Source organism: Polyodon spathula, chromosome 11 (genome assembly GCF_017654505.1).
Source record: "Polyodon spathula isolate WHYD16114869_AA chromosome 11, ASM1765450v1, whole genome shotgun sequence".
Taxonomy (NCBI): domain Eukaryota; kingdom Metazoa; phylum Chordata; class Actinopteri; order Acipenseriformes; family Polyodontidae; genus Polyodon; species Polyodon spathula.
In genome coordinates this window covers 45,809,918-45,827,914 of record NC_054544.1, presented here as the reverse complement: position 1 = coordinate 45,827,914, position 17,997 = coordinate 45,809,918, and the positions used below count along the sequence as shown (strand labels likewise).

Here is a 17,997-nt window from a genome sequence, read left to right as displayed (position 1 = left end):
CAGCGCCAGAGGGAGAGGAGCCATTGCTGCCGTCTCCAGCGCCAGAGGGAGAGGTCCCACTGCTGTCTCCAGAGCCGCACCAGTCCCCTGCAAGTGAGGGAGAGACGCACCAGTCCCCTGTAACAAGGGTAGACTACCCGCTACTCTCACCTCCATTGCCAAGAGACTACACGCCTCCGCCACCTCCATCGGCAGGAGCAGAGCAGCAGGAGCTGCCTCTGCCTCCTCCACATGCAGAGGGTGAATGCCTGCTGGGTCCCTGTCCACCAGCAGAGGGTGAATGCCTGCTGGTATCACTTCCCCCACCAGCAGAGGGTGAATGCCTGCTGGTATCACTTCCCCCACCATCACAAGGAGAGGAGCTGGAGCTGCCTCTGCCTCCATTGCAATCAGGGGGAGAGGAGCAGGAGCTGCCTCTCCCTGCACCAGAAGGACCAGGACTAGATGCAGGAGGTCCTCAGCAGCCCTTGTATAGGCTGCTGAGGGAAGCACGGGGAAGAACCGCCCGGCCGCAGTGGCCGAAAAGAGGGCCATCACCCACACCCCAGCTTGTCCTGATTCCTTGCCACGCTTCGCCCAAGGATGCCTCCGCATCGCCTGGGGTTGCCAGCCGCTCCGCATCGCCCGAGGGTGCCAGCCGCTCCGCATCGCCCGAGGGGCCAGCCGCGCCGCATCGCCGGGGGCTGCCTGTTGCTCCGCATAGCAGCAGGAAGTACTGTGGCCGGAACCCCACCAAGGGGAGCTGCCGGCCACAAAGAGGAGGGAGGAGGTCTGGAGACCACCAACCCCAGCAGCAGTTTTGCTGCCGGAGATCATGGGGGAGGTCCGGAAACCTGCTCCCACTGCAGTTTCTTTGCTGCTGGAAGTACTGTGGTCCGAGCCCCACCCAAGGGAGCTGCCGGCTCTGAAGAAGGGGGGAGGTCAGGAGACTACCCCCCAAGCAGCCTTTCCGCTGCCAGGACTACCCTGGCAGGAGTATGCCACCCTGCTGTCAGCATTGCTGCTGATAGCCTTACAACCTGTGGGCCCCTTGAAGCCTCTGGTTCTGGCCCAGGACTTTGTGTGGGACTTTTGGGCTTTTTAGGGGGGAGGTGGCCATTGAGGTCATGTGTGCTTTGCACAGGGGGGTGGTATATGTGACAAAGTGCCCGCCCCTGTGTATATTATCTGTTATGTTGCGTGTGGTTTGTTAAATGTTGGTGTATAGTCATTGGTACACGGGATATAAACGAGTCTGTAACACGAGCGTTTAAAATGTATATTTGTATTTAGGCACGGGATTGTACATCACTTCACGTACATTTAAAGTAGTTAATATGTGAGCACGAGGTTGCACATAATTAATTCATGTGCTGGGATTCAAGTGAATAATTAATTAGTAATTGAATCCCAGCACAACAGTACATATAGTGCACGTTTTCACATACTCACGGTTGGGTGTTCGGTGAGTGGAGAACGGGAGAGAGAGAGTAGGAGAGTGATAATTTCAATTGCTATTGCATGCTGGTGGGACCAGCACGATAATTGTTTATTTAACTCACCGTGTTTGTTTGTTGATCTGCTCACCGTTTGTAAAGTGTTAGTCCGTTTTTGTTTGTCTTTTTATTGTGGCGAATGTGCCGTGTCCCGTGCTTGTTTAAACCCTTTTATTTTCAATAAACCGGTGCAAGCAAGCACCATCATCATATAATTTCATCCATCCTGTCTGTGTATTTCATTCCTTTTCCTGGTTCTGACACCGCCCACTTCGGCCGTCTCTGTGACAGGCACCTCAAAGTAATTTGGAACAAACAGACAAGTGGTTTTATAAATCCCAGATTCTGAGGTCATGAACTGGCACTTCCCCTGTATCCCTTGACTGAGTGCTTAAACAGCCCAGTGCACTGCCTCTCTGTATCTATGGCTGTGAGTGTTTAAATCCCAGCACACTGCCTCTCTGCTCCTTGTCTGTTACCTGTCGACGAAGTTGACTATGTTGGGGTTCCTTAACTCTTTCATCACAAGGATCTCGTTGATAATCAGCTCTTTCTTGGGCTGCTTCTGCAGATTGATTTGTTTGATAGCAACCTTCAAAACAAAAGACATGTGATTAGGACCTGCTGGCACACATGGCCTCACACACACAAACAGGTCTTGTTTCTATCTTTTACTGGACCAAACTGAAATCAAGATCAAAACACAGTTGAATCGAGACTGTCATCCCCAGGCCCAAGTCGGGCTTTCCAAATCGTCTAATCAGCACTCATCCATAACTTTAAACCAGAGACAGTAATTAGTACTAAAAAGGAGTGATTACCCTAGATACATGTTTCAACAAGAGGTCATTTTTCAGCAGGACAAGTGGAAAACACAGTGGTCCTGCCAGGAAAACTCAACTTTGCGAAGACCCCATGGTTGTCTTGTTTTTGTGTTGCTACCCATGCTGAACCACCATTTACCCTCTGTCCAGACTGCCCAGGAAACTGGTGGCAGGCCCCTATTTGATACTGGATCGAGAGGAGATGGGATTTCTAGAGAATGGGTTTCATGGTGCAGATGAAAACAAAGCTATGTTATCAATATTGCCATCCCAGATTCTGAACACAGACATTTTCAGCGGAGACTCAGACCGCAGTCAGTACCTCTTGCCCCGTGGCAACATCAATTGCTGTGAACACCGTTCCCGAAGCCCTGGAGAGAGAGAGAGCGAGAGAGAGAGAGAGATCAGATTCCACTACCATTCAGCCAGACCTGATGGTTTGTGGTTTGTGCCAGTGGTGGGAATTTTAAATGTTTAAAATGTATAAACTAGGGGTGTAAATTGTTTAGAGTTTAAACGTTGGTAAAGTGTCAAACGTTTCTGATTTTGCTTAATCATTTAAACTATCAAAAATGTGCAGGTCAGATATTAAGTGGGTGTCTGCAAATAACGGCAACTTTTTTTTTTTTTTTTAGTACTTCCTACCTTTGTCACATGGCATTACTGTCATTGAATATTCACCTCCCAATATCCAGCATATTTTTGGTCACGTGACTAGTTTGCTTCTATTACGCTTGATCTAGCGTGGAGGTGGGGCCCAGACATGCAAGCGCAATGTTTGAAAAATTTGATAAATTTCAGGCAGAAAACATAACATGGTTGATTATTGAGATGATCGCAAATGGCATGCAACCACTTTCAACTGTGGAGGATACCGGATTCAACTTGAATCTATTTTGTTGAGGCAGATTTATTTATTTATTAACAGAAGATTGCTTCCACTTTATGTTTATTGTTTGGTCTTTTTTTCTTCTGCTGCCAGTCAGATAAGTACAAACTAGTGCTATTAGTAAATGACTATGATTATTATTTTTTAAATGGAATATTGATTCTTTCAATTAACATGATACTGTACTTGGAATAAAGTCAGTCTGGTGTGCACATAACAAGTTCTTGTCTCTCTTGCATAAAGTAAGTAGGATAAATTGCCGATTTGGATTTTAGCACTGTTTGAATAATTAACTGCATAACATTTCTGTAACAATGCAATTAGTGCTCGCCCTCAATCAAAACTGACCATTATCGTACCGCCAGTGTTATTACTTTTTCATATTGTTTCACTGTTTTTATACATTTATTTATATATAGGGCTTAAAATGTAGTAATTTATTTGATTTAATTTGTAATTTTTTTTTTCTGTCAAACAACTTAATAGGCTTTTAAATTGACCTTCATTTTTCACATACAAACATGATCACCGGACACACTATTACAGTCGTTATGATGGGTAACTGTATTTAAATTAATGAAGATGAGTCGCTTTGGCATTTAAATGAAAAAGTAAGACTTATGATTTAAAAGCCCATTTAGTTGTTTCACAGAAGAAGAAAAAAACGTAAATTAAACCAATTTTACTATTAACGCACTTCTCCGTTGTGATTGAGATACACAAATTGATTAACAGGAATCAATTGAATTTAAGGAGAGTAGAAAAGCCGATGTAAAATAACTATTTATAGACATAAGAAAGCTATTTATTTTTTAAATGCTAACACACTTCCCCCAAGATGGCCGACTTCTGGTTTGCTCCTGCAGTCGAGAGCGCACAGAGGGGGACGTATACTAACCCCCTTACAAAGCTTCTTTTCAAAATGTGTTTATTTTAACGCTTAAACTATATATTTTTAAAAGTTTAAACGTTTATTCAATTAAACGGAATCTAGCACCCCTAGTATAAACTCCAAAGTGGTTAAACATTGAATAATATGCTAGATGTATAACAGGTCACGTGACAAATTTCACCAAACGCATATTTATTTTGAATGTGTGAATCTGAGTAATTTACAATCATATCCAGTCAGTCATGTATCAGCTGCTGTGGTGCCACAGTAAGGGTGGATATTATAATAAGAAAGGGGTTTGGCTTCCCTCAAGTAGTTTTTCTAATTGGTGCAACAGAAAGACTGACACGGGGGTGGGTTTTATTCTCGGTCGATCTGGCGCTTCATTAGTGCACTCTGTGTTCATGCTGTAGTTGGAGTGGTCTGGTATGGAGTTCATGGAGGTAAGAAAGTTAATGACAATCGTTTTTTCTGATGTTCGTTATATATTTTTTTATACTGTGGGTGGCAGTAAAAAGCAAACAGTAACAATAAACAGAATGCTCTAGATGACTACTAATAATTATTTAACCCTTAATTCCTGTGAATACATATTTTTAAAAGGTTTTTTTTTTTTTTTTTTTTTTTTTTAAATAAAATATGAATTCAGAGAACACAAGTGTAAATAAATTGTGTATAGGCTTTAATTTACTAGTACACTTATGCAAATCATTTGTTTAAAAACAAAACAAAAAAAAAATACTTTTCAGCTTTACTGTAGTTAAGTCTTTACAATGTTAAAATGTTAGTTGCTTATTTAGGGTTTCTTTGCTTAGAAAATACTAACCAGTCAGTATACATCAGAATGTAATAGAGTGTGTGTATTTTGATATGGTTTAAACACTGACACCTGCATAGCATTTCAATGTTTATAAAAATTTACCAAAACCACATCCCTGGTATATGCTTATTAAATCTTAGTATCCCTCAGATATTAAGAGTAAGTAGTTTCAAATTTCATTTTCTTTTTTTATTTTACTGTCCCCTAACCTTTGGGTGGTTCTTAATGCAATTACTGCAATGCTGTGTTCTTTATTTTTGATTAGTCTGTGTTTAAGTGCTAAGACTGTGATTTCAGAAGGGTCTGAAGGGACTAGGAGCTCTTAAAATAAACAAATCCCCTGGGCCGGATGAGATCCTCCCAGTAGTACTCAAAGAAATGAAAGAAGTAATTTACAAACCGCTAACCAAGATCATGCAGCAGTCTCTTGACACAGGGGTGGTACCGACAGACTGGAAAATTGCAAACGTAATACCGATCCACAAAAAGGGAAACAAAACTGAACCAGGTAACTACAGACCAGTAAGCCTGACTTCTATTATATGCAAACTTATGGAAACTATAATAAGAGCCAAAATGGAAAATTACCTATATGGTAACAGGGTACTGGGAGACAGTCAACATGGTTTTAGGAAAGGGAGATCGTGCCTAACTAACTTGCTTGATTTTTTTGAGGATGCAACATCCATAATGGATAATTGCAAAGCATATGACATGGTTTATTTAGATTTCCAGAAAGCTTTTGACAAAGTCCCGCACAAAAGATTAATTCTCAAACTGAACGCAGTTGGGATTCAAGGAAACACATGTACATGGATTAGGGAGTGGTTAACATGTAGAAAACAGAAAGTACTGATTAGAGGAAAAACCTCAGAATGGAGTGTGGTAACCAGCGGTGTACCACAGGGATCAGTATTAGGTCCTCTGCTATTCCTAATCTACATTAATGATTTAGATTCTGGTATAGTAAGCAAACTTGTTAAATTTGCAGACGACACAAAAGTAGGAGGAGTGGCAAACACTGTTGCAGCAGCAAAGGTCATTCAAAATGATCTAGACAAGATTCAGAACTGGGCAGACACATGGCAAATGACATTTAATAGAGAAAAGTGTAAGGTACTGCACGCAGGAAATAAAAATGTACATTATAAATATCATATGGGAGATATTGAAATTGAAGAAGGAATCTATGAAAAAGACCTAGGAGTTTTTGTTGACTCAGAAATGTCTTCATCTAGACAATGTGGGGAAGCTATAAAAAAGGCTAACAAGATCCTCGGATACATTGTGAAAAGTGTTGAATTTAAATCAAGGGAAGTAATGTTAAAACTGTACAATGCACTAGTAAGACCTCATCTTGAATATTGTGTTCAGTTCTGGTCACCTCGCTATAAAAAAGATATTGCTGCTCTAGAAAGAGTGCAAAGAAGAGCGACCAGAATTATTCCGGGCTTAAAAGGCATGTCATATGCAGACAGGCTAAAAGAATTGAATCTGTTCAGTCTTGAACAAAGAAGACTACGTGGCGACCTAATTCAAGCATTCAAAATTCTAAAAGGTATTGACAGTGTCGACCCAAGGGACTTTTTCAGCCTGAAAAAAGAAACAAAAGGACCAGGGGTCACAAATGGAGTTTAGAAAAAGGGGCATTCAAAACAGAAAATAGGAGACACTTTTTTACACAGAGAATTGTGAGGGTCTGGAATCAACTCCCCAGTAATGTTGTTGAAGCTGACACCCTGGGATCCTTCAAGAAGCTGCTTGATGAGATTGTGGGATCAATAAGCTACTAACAACCAAACGAGCAAGATGGGCCGAATGGCCTCCTCTCGTTTGTAAACTTTCTTATGTTCTTATGTTCAGGAGCTGCTCTTCCGTCCCACTTGCCTGCCATAGACTGACACATCCTTGGCTAGACTGACGCATCCTTGGCTAGACTGTCTATTAGAGTATATTTTGAACAGCCAGCACCCTCTAGTAATCTGTGACTTTGGATCAAGTTTCCTTTTGTTTTACTGTTAATAAACTTCTTGTGCACTAGGTGATGCTGCAGCTTACTAATATAAAAACATCTGATCTAGCCTACATTACATATTTTACAACAGGCAACTTGAATGGAAGAACAGCTCCTGAACTTATAGTTAAAGCACCTTAACACAGACAAAAAAAAAAAAACACATCATTTGAGTCACTGCATAGATACATATGCAAAATAGATATATTGAGTTACTGCAATAAAAAACTGGTTTGGAAACATTAAGAAATAACAATTCAGTTTGAAGCTACTTCTCCAGGAAGCGACTTTGGGGTAGATGCACTAAGATGGGCCATTTCCAGCACAACCATACTGCAGTTTGCATTTCTGTTGCAACAATTCGCAAAGTATACATTTTGTTGTATGTACCAAGAGACAATATGTTAATAAAGACAGCTGCCATATACTCATCCAAATATGTGTTGCATCATCTTAGTGAGACCTCTAGCATTGCGACAGTCATGCGACACTTAAATAGAAAATGTGTTTCTATCAAAAAGCTATTCATAATCATGCAGTAGCCCCTCGCTAAACCGGACAGGTTTGTCCGAAATAAGGAGGTGCTGAGTTTTAAAAAATACAATAAAAAAATCGTACATATACATTTATAGTGCTCAATGTATTTTAGATTATGGTGATTCACTGACAAGTTACAGGAGGACGTCCAATTCTCGTTAATATGAATTTCAAGGGACCAGCAACAAATTTAGCATTATACCACTAATTTGTATTATCATGAGTAACCTATAAGCCAAATGTATGCTGTCAAGTTAGTCAGGGGTGCAGTGCTAAATTGTGCACAATTACAAACTACCTGCACATTAACAGAATAGGTGTGTTTCCTATTCCTATACAGATGCTCAGAATGAGCTGGAGGGGTTAATGGCACATGTGTGCAGTCTATTTCCCCCAACACGATGGGAAATCCAGAAATTCAAATTCAATTTCAAGGCTTGTAAGTACACCCTGCTTTTAGGGAGAAATAGGTATTTGGGTGTCCGTATCAAATGTATTGAGTATAACTGGCAACACATGAGAAAAAGCAGGCTGGGAAATGACAGCAACAGCTGCAACTTTTTAAAACATGCTTTCAAAAGTTCTTAACAAATTGATGCAATGCAAGTGTTGCAATTGCCAGCAGCTTTAGTACATCTGATTATAGTATCTGTGAACCTCATTTCCACTATCTCCACCCCCTTTATGCGAATTTATGCAGGAATAGCAATAATTACATCTTCATCTAAGGCTGAACCACAAAGAAAAAACGCTGCCGCAAAGCATTCCCGAAAAAGAATTGTACTTGTTTAGTACGTTTCACCCTAGACTTCCGACTCGTTTGCAACAAATGCGACAGCTGCAAGACTTTAGTACATCTACCCCTCAGTATCATATCTATCGCTGCAAGCAGTGGATTGTATTACGCGAATAGCAAGGTGTGAGTTACTGATTTTGCCATGACTTTATTAAGGGGTTTTCAGTCAGTATGACAGAGTAAACAAGTCTGCCCCAAACTCACCCCTGCCCAATCTTCTCATATCGCGTGTATTTCTTCTTTGGGTCTCCAATACTGACTATGGTTCCTAAAAAGAAAGAAAAAAATAATTTAAAAGAAATTTGTTCTTTTGTTCCCATTTGTAAATATTGGGGATGGAATAAAAAGAAACAATGGACACTTCTTTATTGTACTGAAATATGCTTATCTCCGATGCCCGTATTTCTAAATATTAAAATTACCAGTGCCACTGCTAGAAATGTTTTTCCTCTCGCTTCTTTCAGACAAACAGTGTGCTCAGATTCACCAAACTCTGTCTCTGTCTATCCTGTGTGTTATTGTTTTGGGCCTGACGTCACCACTCAGCCAGCCTTGTGACAGGGGACTTGTTTGAAGTCTTTACAATTTTAAAAGGAGTTGACACAGTTAAGTCTAGCCAGTACTTTTAGTGCAGCAGAGAAACCGGGACCAGAGGACACAGTAGGAAACAAAGTTGGGACTGAGGACAGAAGTTAGAAGAGACTTCACACAGAGAGTGGCAAGGGTATGGAACGGGTTACCATGTTGTTGATGCTGAATTATGGGGCTCTTAAGACCTGACTTGACAATGATTTTGAATTAGTCAGCTGCTAGGAAACGGACAAGCACTTATAGGCTGAACAGCCTCCTTTCGTTTGTGATGTTTCTTATATATATGTGGGGATGTTATCCTGTTGTGCAGTCTTCCTGGGTGTGCGGTATGTTAGTGTGCAGTGCAGCAGGAGGAACACCTACTCAGTCTCTCCATGATCTCCTCATCTGTCATCTTGGATTTCTTCTTCTGTCGCTCGGCTGCTTTGTCTCCATCCGTGTGTGCTGCTGGCGCAGGGATGGGGTCGATGACGGAGCGTGTGTACATCTGGAGAGTTAGGAGTGTTTATATACAGCATTCGCTGCTAACAGTGACTTGGAAAGCAGCTCGCTGAGATAAGTTGGATCACAACACAGTTCTACCCACAAGAAGCACAACTTTAGGGGTGTCCTTGAAAAACGTAACCTGCAATTCGGTATTTGTCATGTGTAATAAAGTCAGCAGCATATTTACCCTTTGAGACTGTCTCTGAGCAAGGTGGAGTTTCTGATTGAAGCATGTATGAAAATAGTTCCAGGGGTGTGGACCAGAGAAGTTTTCCCGCAAAACTGAATTTGCTCCAGTACAGCCCTGGTAGTGCTGGAAGAGCTGCTTTTCTTTAATAGCAATCCACACAAATCAGAGCATCTGTGTCTCTTCACTTGTTTCACTCACAATGGGAAAATAATCAAATAATAATTTTGTACAGCTGAAAAGACAGGCTTCTTAGAGACTGTGCCCCAAAGGTAAAATATGTCTACTTTGAAGAAAACGTTTTTTTCTTAACACACATGCATATTGTTCAGTAATGAATAAATGAATGGAGGGAAGCTGCGGGGCACACTCACTGATTTGGTGTGCTCGGGACGCGGGGCCACGATAGGGGGAGGGGCCTCCTCATCATCATCATCTGTACCCGCATCGGCTGTCTGCTCCACCCCCTTTTTAGCAGACTGAAAGAGGCAGACTTGTCAGTCAGGACCGCCACCTAGCATCTAGGCTGTGACCTTGAAGGCTTGCAAGGTCTCAAATAAAAAGGGACGGAATACTTGACACTATGCAGAAATCACAGAGTTTAAATATCTGCAGTTCTACAGATTACTGTTAACAATAAAACTAATAAATTCAATGCAACTTACTTGGGAGAAACTAGAAATGACCTGAACTAAAAGTTTAGAATGTTACACTGTAGGATGCTTTCTTACACAAATTAAACTAATGAGTGGAAAATAATAATTAGTAATGGCCAAAACACAAAATGCAGGAACACTGTTAAGGATTGTGCTTCACCCAAACAGTGCAATATTAACATCCAGAAACTATGGGTCTTTAGATTTAGGGGAACAGCCTAAATAATTATTGGTGCCAATATCAGAAGTGAACAAATGAAAACGTGAAGCTCACCAGGTAAGACTTTGAACTACACGCTACCTTGTCTAATGTGGATTTTTTTTGCCTTCCTCCAGTAATGGTAGTAATACCCTCCAGGAGAGATTCGGTGGTTTAAAAAATAATATTGTATTTTGGACTACTGATATGACAAACATTAGTCTGGGATTCAATCAAAATTACAAAGGTTTTAAAGAAGCCCCAAATAACTAAGACTGACTGAGCCAAACTTAATGTTCTGCTGTCCAACTTCGTTTTGTTTTGTTATTTTGTACTTCAACAGACTAAACGCTCCCGGAATGGAAGGCGGCACCCATCTGGGTTGTTCACATTTTCGTATTATTTTAATCAGGACAGCCTGTCTCCTCATTTTTTTAAGCTGGTTTAAGTGCTCTGTTCTATTCAGTATTGTTTCCCTGCCTCTGTCACGTCTTCCTCACTGTATGCGTCTCTGTTTAAAGACGTCACCCCACCTCGGAATTCCACCTGCTGAAGGGATGGTTCCCTTGACGATAGCAGAACGAGGCAAGGAGAAAGTCAGAGTGAGGGGCCACATGTGGTAAGAGACAGCAGACATTTTGGGTATTGTGTAAGAAAAGTAAGCTTTCTATACTTACCGCCTGCGTTCCTGAGGAAAAAACATCTTTATCTAGGGGAAAAAACAAAACAAAAAACACATAGAAATGAACATTAACTTTGATTATACAGACAAATGCCCTTAAGATAGCCCTCATATTTTTGAGGACCATATTTGTTTTTATCCCACTCTGGTTCACTGAAACATCATGAAAGCTGTCACTTGTGGCTTTGCTACCTGATGCAATAGCTTTCAATGCATATTTTGGTTTGTGATCAGCTGTATTGAACACACTGCCTGAATGGGGTGGAGGTAAATGGAAGCAGAATGTCTATCTGAACTAAACTGGAACAATTTTCCAGGAAGGACCTCGGGGTGTTTCCTGCTTAACTTTGTTAAAGCAAATCAGAAAGACTGCTACAGGACCAGAATAAGCATTGTGTGCAGCTATTTGTGTAGCCGAGTTCCAACCTTGTCAGGGCTCCCTGTGGGTTCTTGTAGACCTGTGTCTCATTGGCTTCACATGTTAGATTCAATAAATTTTATTAGGACCTGTAGCTAAAATCAAGCTGGGCTACCGTTGGCTACCTCAAGGTGCTGGAAGGTGTCTCAGTGATTAATATTTCACACAGTTGGTACAGGGAGGTAGGCAGATAACTTAGGACTTATGGATATTCAAGTTGATCCCAAACAAGCTCAATTGGACCGAGACCCTGGCATCCACTTGTCATGCTCCTCAATCCATTCACTCAATTCTGGCATGATGAATGGGTGCATTATCATCTTTAAAATAGACAACCGGGTACAAGTACAGCATTGTCTTGATCCTCAACAATGCTAAAGTGAACATTCGTTCAGCCTTCCACAGTCATCACAGGGTGAATCAGGAGAACATGCCAGACCCATTTGGTCCAGGTGCAAAAGAAGTAGCCTACAGTGTATGTTTATACTGCCTCTTACCGGAGGCGGAGAAGCTGAGGTATTTCTGCTTGGCGTTCTCGGAGGAGTCATAGAATTTGAGCACGTCGAGCACCGCCTGGGGGTTCTTCTTCTGCTCGGACTTGGTGATATTGGAGGTCTGCAGCAGCCTGGCCCACTGCTCCGGCATGCCCTGGAGAGAGAGGAGAGGGTTAGAGACATCAAACCGGGGGACTTCTAACAGAGCTGGGGGACTTTGAAATTAAACAAAAGCGCTTGATCAATAATAAATGTTTCAACTCAAACTTTTTCTAAATGTCTTCAATGAAAAGCTCTAGTCGAAATGTTTGTCACTGAACTTAAGTTTCTTTCAGTTGAATATTTAGTAGTTATGGATGATAAGATAACAGTAAACCAGCATATAATTTTGTGGCATACATCCCTGCCACAAAATTAGAGAAACCATCAGTGACATGAAAAAAAAAGGATCCACGTGATCTACCATGACTGACATACAGACAGGCGATCGTACAGACACTCAGAATATAGAATACACTCAATAACGGTTGCAAAAGAATGTCCTCATCAAGTTTCACCATAACTGTTCAAGCGGTTCTCTACATACATGTTCCTCAATTACAGCTCCATCACCAGGGATATGCATCCTCTGCTGGTGATAAACACTGAAGGTGAAATGAATTGAAATGGTTGCCAATTTGCCAATAGAATCTAGATTAATTGAGTGGCTATATGCTGCAAAGGCAAAACCAGTCTGCTCTCCTTACTCACAGTGAACTCTCCTGTGACTGCGTCGAAGCCCACATGGATGGTGTGCTCGAAGTCCGAGGGAGGGGAGATCTCTGGACGTTCCTTCTCCTTCTTCTTGCTGCCTGCGAGTCACACACCACATACAATGACATACACAGACACACAAATGTGAACAGCATTGTTACAATGGGGTCTCAGGGCTGCCACAGCTCTTCCTCAACCCCATCAGTTCGGCACAGCCCTGGGTTACAAAACAGCCAGCAAAAGCAATGACTGAAAACAAAACCAGTGATGCATTACATAGAAATGAACCAAGTGGAATAAAGGCCCAGTTTTCAGCTACTGTTCTGAACCATCTGCAATTAGCTGGTATCCACTAAATCCATTAAGCTATTGCAGCAGTTGTCATATTATTATTATTATTAGTAGTATTATTGTTATTATTATCTATTAAACCCTTTGTATAGTTACAATAGATCATCCCACAAGTGCAGTGGCACACCAAATGCTAGCGGTTGAATATCAATACCCCCAACACTATTACAGTATAATTATCAGGAATTACTAAATGTAGTTAATGCTACAACGCCCTAGTGATTACAGTTTAATGACTCAACAACTACTGTGCTGTTTCCTAACGGCTGATTTGGAACTAAAAAGGAATGTGCCCTATAATAAAGCATTACCCAAGCAACTCGTTGTAATATTCATTGAATATAAATGTATAGTACTTCTGCTTTTAAAAACATTTAAGATGTAATACTAATGGAAACCCATATAATTCTTATCTTCAAAAGACCTCTAGGTTGAAACGTTTACCCATCTAAGAACTATATATGTTTCTTTTAGTGTTACTACCATTGCCTGCTACTGTATCTAAGGTGGTTGTACAAGCCTATGTGGGATTGCTTAAGCAGTTTTATAGGCTTTTCCTAGAATTAAGACAGGGATGGCAATGAGACCCCTGTTGCATAGCAGTTGTTTGCCCCATTCCAGGTTTTACTATGAGCTTGATTAGCCAGTGTATAGGCAATAAGCGCAAGCGTGTCTTATTAAACTTCTAGTAATACCACGAACTGATCAAATTGCTATGCAATGGGAGTCTTCTTTCCATCCATATTTCTGTTTTGTTTCACAAGCTGTAACAGACCTTGAAAAACAGTCAATTTCTTTACCTCCTGTAGCACTAGTAATATTATCACTGCCCCCTGTTCTGTAGCCAATTTTTTGGTTCTTTGCTTTCAATTTGTACCCTATTTGCAGGCAGTACTGGCCCCGAATCACTGCAAGTGCTACAGTGCAAACTCACTCCAATGTCTAGCGCTAGCTTCAATAAGGCCAGGTTTCAGGATGGTGTTACAACAGCTGAGTACAGGATCTTAGGGGGAACAGAAACAAACTGGAACAAGGTCTGCTTTCTTTCTTTGTGAAGCCCAGCGGAGGCTTCTTTAGGGAAGTACGTAGTTAACAGACTCCAAAGTGAGTCTAGATTTGTGTAAAATGGACTGGAGGACACTGCCGGGTTAGACAAGACCCATGAGTCACTCCCTGGTTTCCACACATAAACAAACAATCCTGCTGCAGTTTCAGTCCCCTCCTGTCATTACATCCCACCCCTTCCTGCAATGAGCACTGGGACAGGGGACACCTTGCCTGTTCAATAACAAATATCTTGGCCTGATCAAATACAATGACTTCAATAATTAGGCAGACACAGTACATCTCAGTGGAAATTGTTGTATACGCATTTGGGTTTGATGGAGTACAAATGTTCCCAGTCAAGCTGAAGTGCCTAACGATTCATTTCAGGCTTCTCACTTCACACAATGCTGCTTCATCTATTCCACCCCAACACTATTTACTTGCTCCTAGATGGGAAAGGCTAATTTTCATAAATAGATGAAACAATAGCAATAGTATAAAACTTGAAATAATAAAGCTCCCAGCACAGCAGTTTAACAGCTTTCCTGCTTTTCACATTAGAATCGGTTTTATCCCTTTAAAATAAAAAAGAATGAAAGTCGAGGACAGAATGCTCTTGATGGAAAATGACTTTCACGCTCAGATCTTTTCTCTAGCATTGCACTTGAAACTTGGCTTTAACATTGGGGTCTATGGGAAACACAAGCTGAGAGGGAAGATATTCTCCATGTCAACTTGTCCTACTGTAACAAACAATTAGACACACAAAACATTTGTGTTTTTCATGGCACAGTCGAATATTTTAAAACATACCTCTATGAGTTAGCTTATTTTTGAGCTGCATTGATTGGTCAATATACATAGCCAAGTGTCACAGAAAAGATCTGAAGGAAGTAATGTCCTTCTGTGTGGTTTCCTGTGCCACTCACCTTTCTCTGTCCCGGAGAAGATGGAGATGATCTTGTTGCGGGGTTTCCTCTCCTCTGGCACAGAGGGAAGGGGCTTGGAGCTGTGATTGGCTGACAGGGGGTCCTTGCCTCCTCCAGAGCTGAAGATGGCACTGCTCATTCTGACCGGGGGGGCGGGCGGTTTGTCCTCCAGCTCACCGTTATCACACATGACAGGGAGACACCGCGGGAAGAGAGGAGGGCAGAGACCACCTGTACAGAGAGGAGAGAGAGGGACAGAGTGATGAATTGGGATACTCTTTACATGATAAATTGGATCGTAATAGAGGTATGCATGATTTTTTATTGCATCTCCTCCTAGCGGCTGATGAGTTAATAATACTGAATTCAAATTAAGACAAGTACTCGGCTCTCGACTACAACTGCACACTTGTCTTTTAACCATATGGCTTGCGGTATGTGCCCAGCTTTCACATTTTATTGAATGCTTGCTTAATAAAAATTAACTCCGGTCAGTAGCTTAAGATAGCCACTTGTTAAAAGGGTTAATTATAGAGACACACACACACACACACACACACACACACACACACACAGACACACACACACACTGCAACTTGCTTGATTACCATGATCCTCTTATTTTAATTTACTTTTTTTACCACAAAGAAACCAAGACAGTAGGAAATACTTTTCTACATTGTATTACAGTGTTGTATTATCATTGTGTCCCTCTTATGATAAAAATAAGTTTATGTATTTTGAGTTCATCCAGAAATGCAACACAGCATCTCTGCACTTTGTATGTTACAGGCAGGAACGACATTTTAGAGTTTTGCTTGTGTTAATGTAACAATTTGCCTGTAGAATGTACGTTATTACAATTGAACAAGAAAATGGTCCCATAGTGTAGCGGTAAAAGCCAATGCCTTCAGCGCAGGGAGCTACGTCCTTACAGGCTCCAATCCAACCTGCTGGTTGCCGGGCTGACAGGGCGCCCAGTGGCAATGCAATTGGCCAGTCTGCCGGTGGGGGGTTTAAATTTCCCAGTCAGGGATCTCAACGCTTCTCAGTGCACTGCTACCCCTGTCTGCCAAGCAGTGAATTGATATCTGTGCAATCACGTGACGACAGCTGTGTTCCTCCAAACAGTGAAGCGCTTTGTCAAAAAACTGTGGTCAGAAGTGTCACCCTTATACCAGCAAATTCATGCAATAAAAAATGTACAGAGGCAGGCCAAAAGACAGCAACAAATAAATAGTTTAGTGAAACTTGTTTCTTTCTGTGACTAATAACTAGCTTTCTATATGAATCCTAAGCAATATGACACAAAATTCTACACTTTGGCCATGACTTCAGTTCAGCGGCCTTAGTGCCCTCTACAAATGTAATGAATTGAAGGCCATTTTGGCCTTGCCCTTTTTTTTTGTGCCAATTTCTACCCCCATTTTATATAAACTGTCTACGAGGGAGGACGTCATTTACACAACCTGCTTCACAGCGAGAGGGAGTAAAGTCTGCAGCGCCGCTACATTTAGAAGCGGACTCCACTGAAGTAAACAATGGTGAGTTTTTAACAGCACCACTCAGTAGAATATTAAACAAGTAGGCAGTTAAACATTTGAAATGAAGTATTCCTGAACATGTTCAGTTACCTTGTTTGGCACAAGCTGAGGTTATTAGTGCTCTTTTGCTTCCCTAACCCTCCTCCACTTCCAGTAAAATACGAATGCTCAGGCTCCAGGAAAAATATTTTGGTCAGTGGTGTCAACCTGGCCACTGGTGGACACCAGTGTCGTGCACATCACTGAGCAAACACCACTCAATTCAACCGTCAGTGTGCGCTTGAGAGGCCAGGGACTGAAAGGCAGACAGCAGGCAGGCAAGCCAGGACTGAGGTGCACTCTCTCTGCGAGCCAGTGCCATTGTCCCTTTCAAGAACACCAAAGTTCACAAGCATCAACATTTTAAAAAGGAGGTTCCATTTCTATACAAGGCAGATTATTTGTTTTTTGTAAAGCAGACTGTATCGCTGTGGTTCAGAATCACATCTTCAGATGTCTGCAATCAGGAGTCCTGCAGAGGAAATGATAAGATCATAGTGGCCTGCTGATCACTATCAGCAAGGTAAAGGAAGATTGAATTCATCTTATTTCACCAGGGTAGTGACTTTCATTGTACAAACACTTGTCCTGCTTTGCCAGACTCTCTTGGCCCTGTGAACAAACTCATTTTACAAGCAGCTTTACTGTACATTCAACAACCAATTCAAAACACCAACAAATACAAACTCATTGACTTCAGTGTGTGTCTGTGAAATCTGCACATCCCTCAATACAGTGGCTAGGTGTGTGCTACAGTATACATATTTGAATTGGTCCTAAAATTAGTCTATGCAGATATTAGGGTGTAATGGGAGCTTCATTCTCCCTGTGCCTGTGTAATCACTGCCATGTCCTAATAAGGTCAGAGCTCAATGCTAGTGTCAGTCTTGCTTTTGTAATGGTTTATTGTGTGCGGCTCTGTGGTTACTGGCCGCAGCTCAACCCCAGTCTCTTCCTCAGTGCCAGCCAGCCAATCAGAGCCATCGCTGCAGAGTCATATCTGCCTTCCTGCTGCTGCTGACACCTTCCAAGAAGACCTTGCTGAGCAGCACTTCCTCTTGAACAAGCAAGTATTCTTATTGCACGCTTATTACTGGCAATTCATATTCGATTAGGAAAGACATTGCCGATTGCACCTCTAAATACGCTTGCCCCAGCCGTCAATATAAAGTAGATTAGCATGACATGTTCTATTGATTTACAGATACTCTTGCGGTCCTGACTAACACTTTTTTGTGAATATGAATGAGATTCATCAAGACAGACTTACAAAAATCTAAATCATCTCCTGATGTCATGATTTGTGAATAGGGCCCTGTGGCAAAGTGGTTAATAGTGTGCAGGTGCAGGTGATCAAAGAACAGACAGACAATT

General features: G+C 41.6%; 1 protein-coding gene across 2 annotated transcripts in view; it reads right to left on the bottom strand.

The window, feature by feature from the left end:
* Positions 1-17,997, bottom strand: part of pak2b (p21 protein (Cdc42/Rac)-activated kinase 2b) — a 56,141-nt gene that overhangs the window by 8,540 nt on the left and 29,604 nt on the right. For both annotated transcript variants that reach the window (XM_041263829.1, XM_041263830.1), the window contains exons 2-10: positions 15,041-15,271; positions 12,711-12,811; positions 11,964-12,114; positions 11,044-11,075; positions 9,886-9,990; positions 9,202-9,325; positions 8,452-8,515; positions 2,622-2,670; positions 1,955-2,067 (exon numbers count right to left, since the gene is read on the bottom strand). In XM_041263829.1, coding sequence (XP_041119763.1) covers positions 1,955-2,067; positions 2,622-2,670; positions 8,452-8,515; positions 9,202-9,325; positions 9,886-9,990; positions 11,044-11,075; positions 11,964-12,114; positions 12,711-12,811; positions 15,041-15,230 — 929 coding nt within the window. In that variant the 5' untranslated portion in view covers positions 15,231-15,271. The remainder of the gene's footprint in view (positions 1-1,954; positions 2,068-2,621; positions 2,671-8,451; positions 8,516-9,201; positions 9,326-9,885; positions 9,991-11,043; positions 11,076-11,963; positions 12,115-12,710; positions 12,812-15,040; positions 15,272-17,997) is intronic.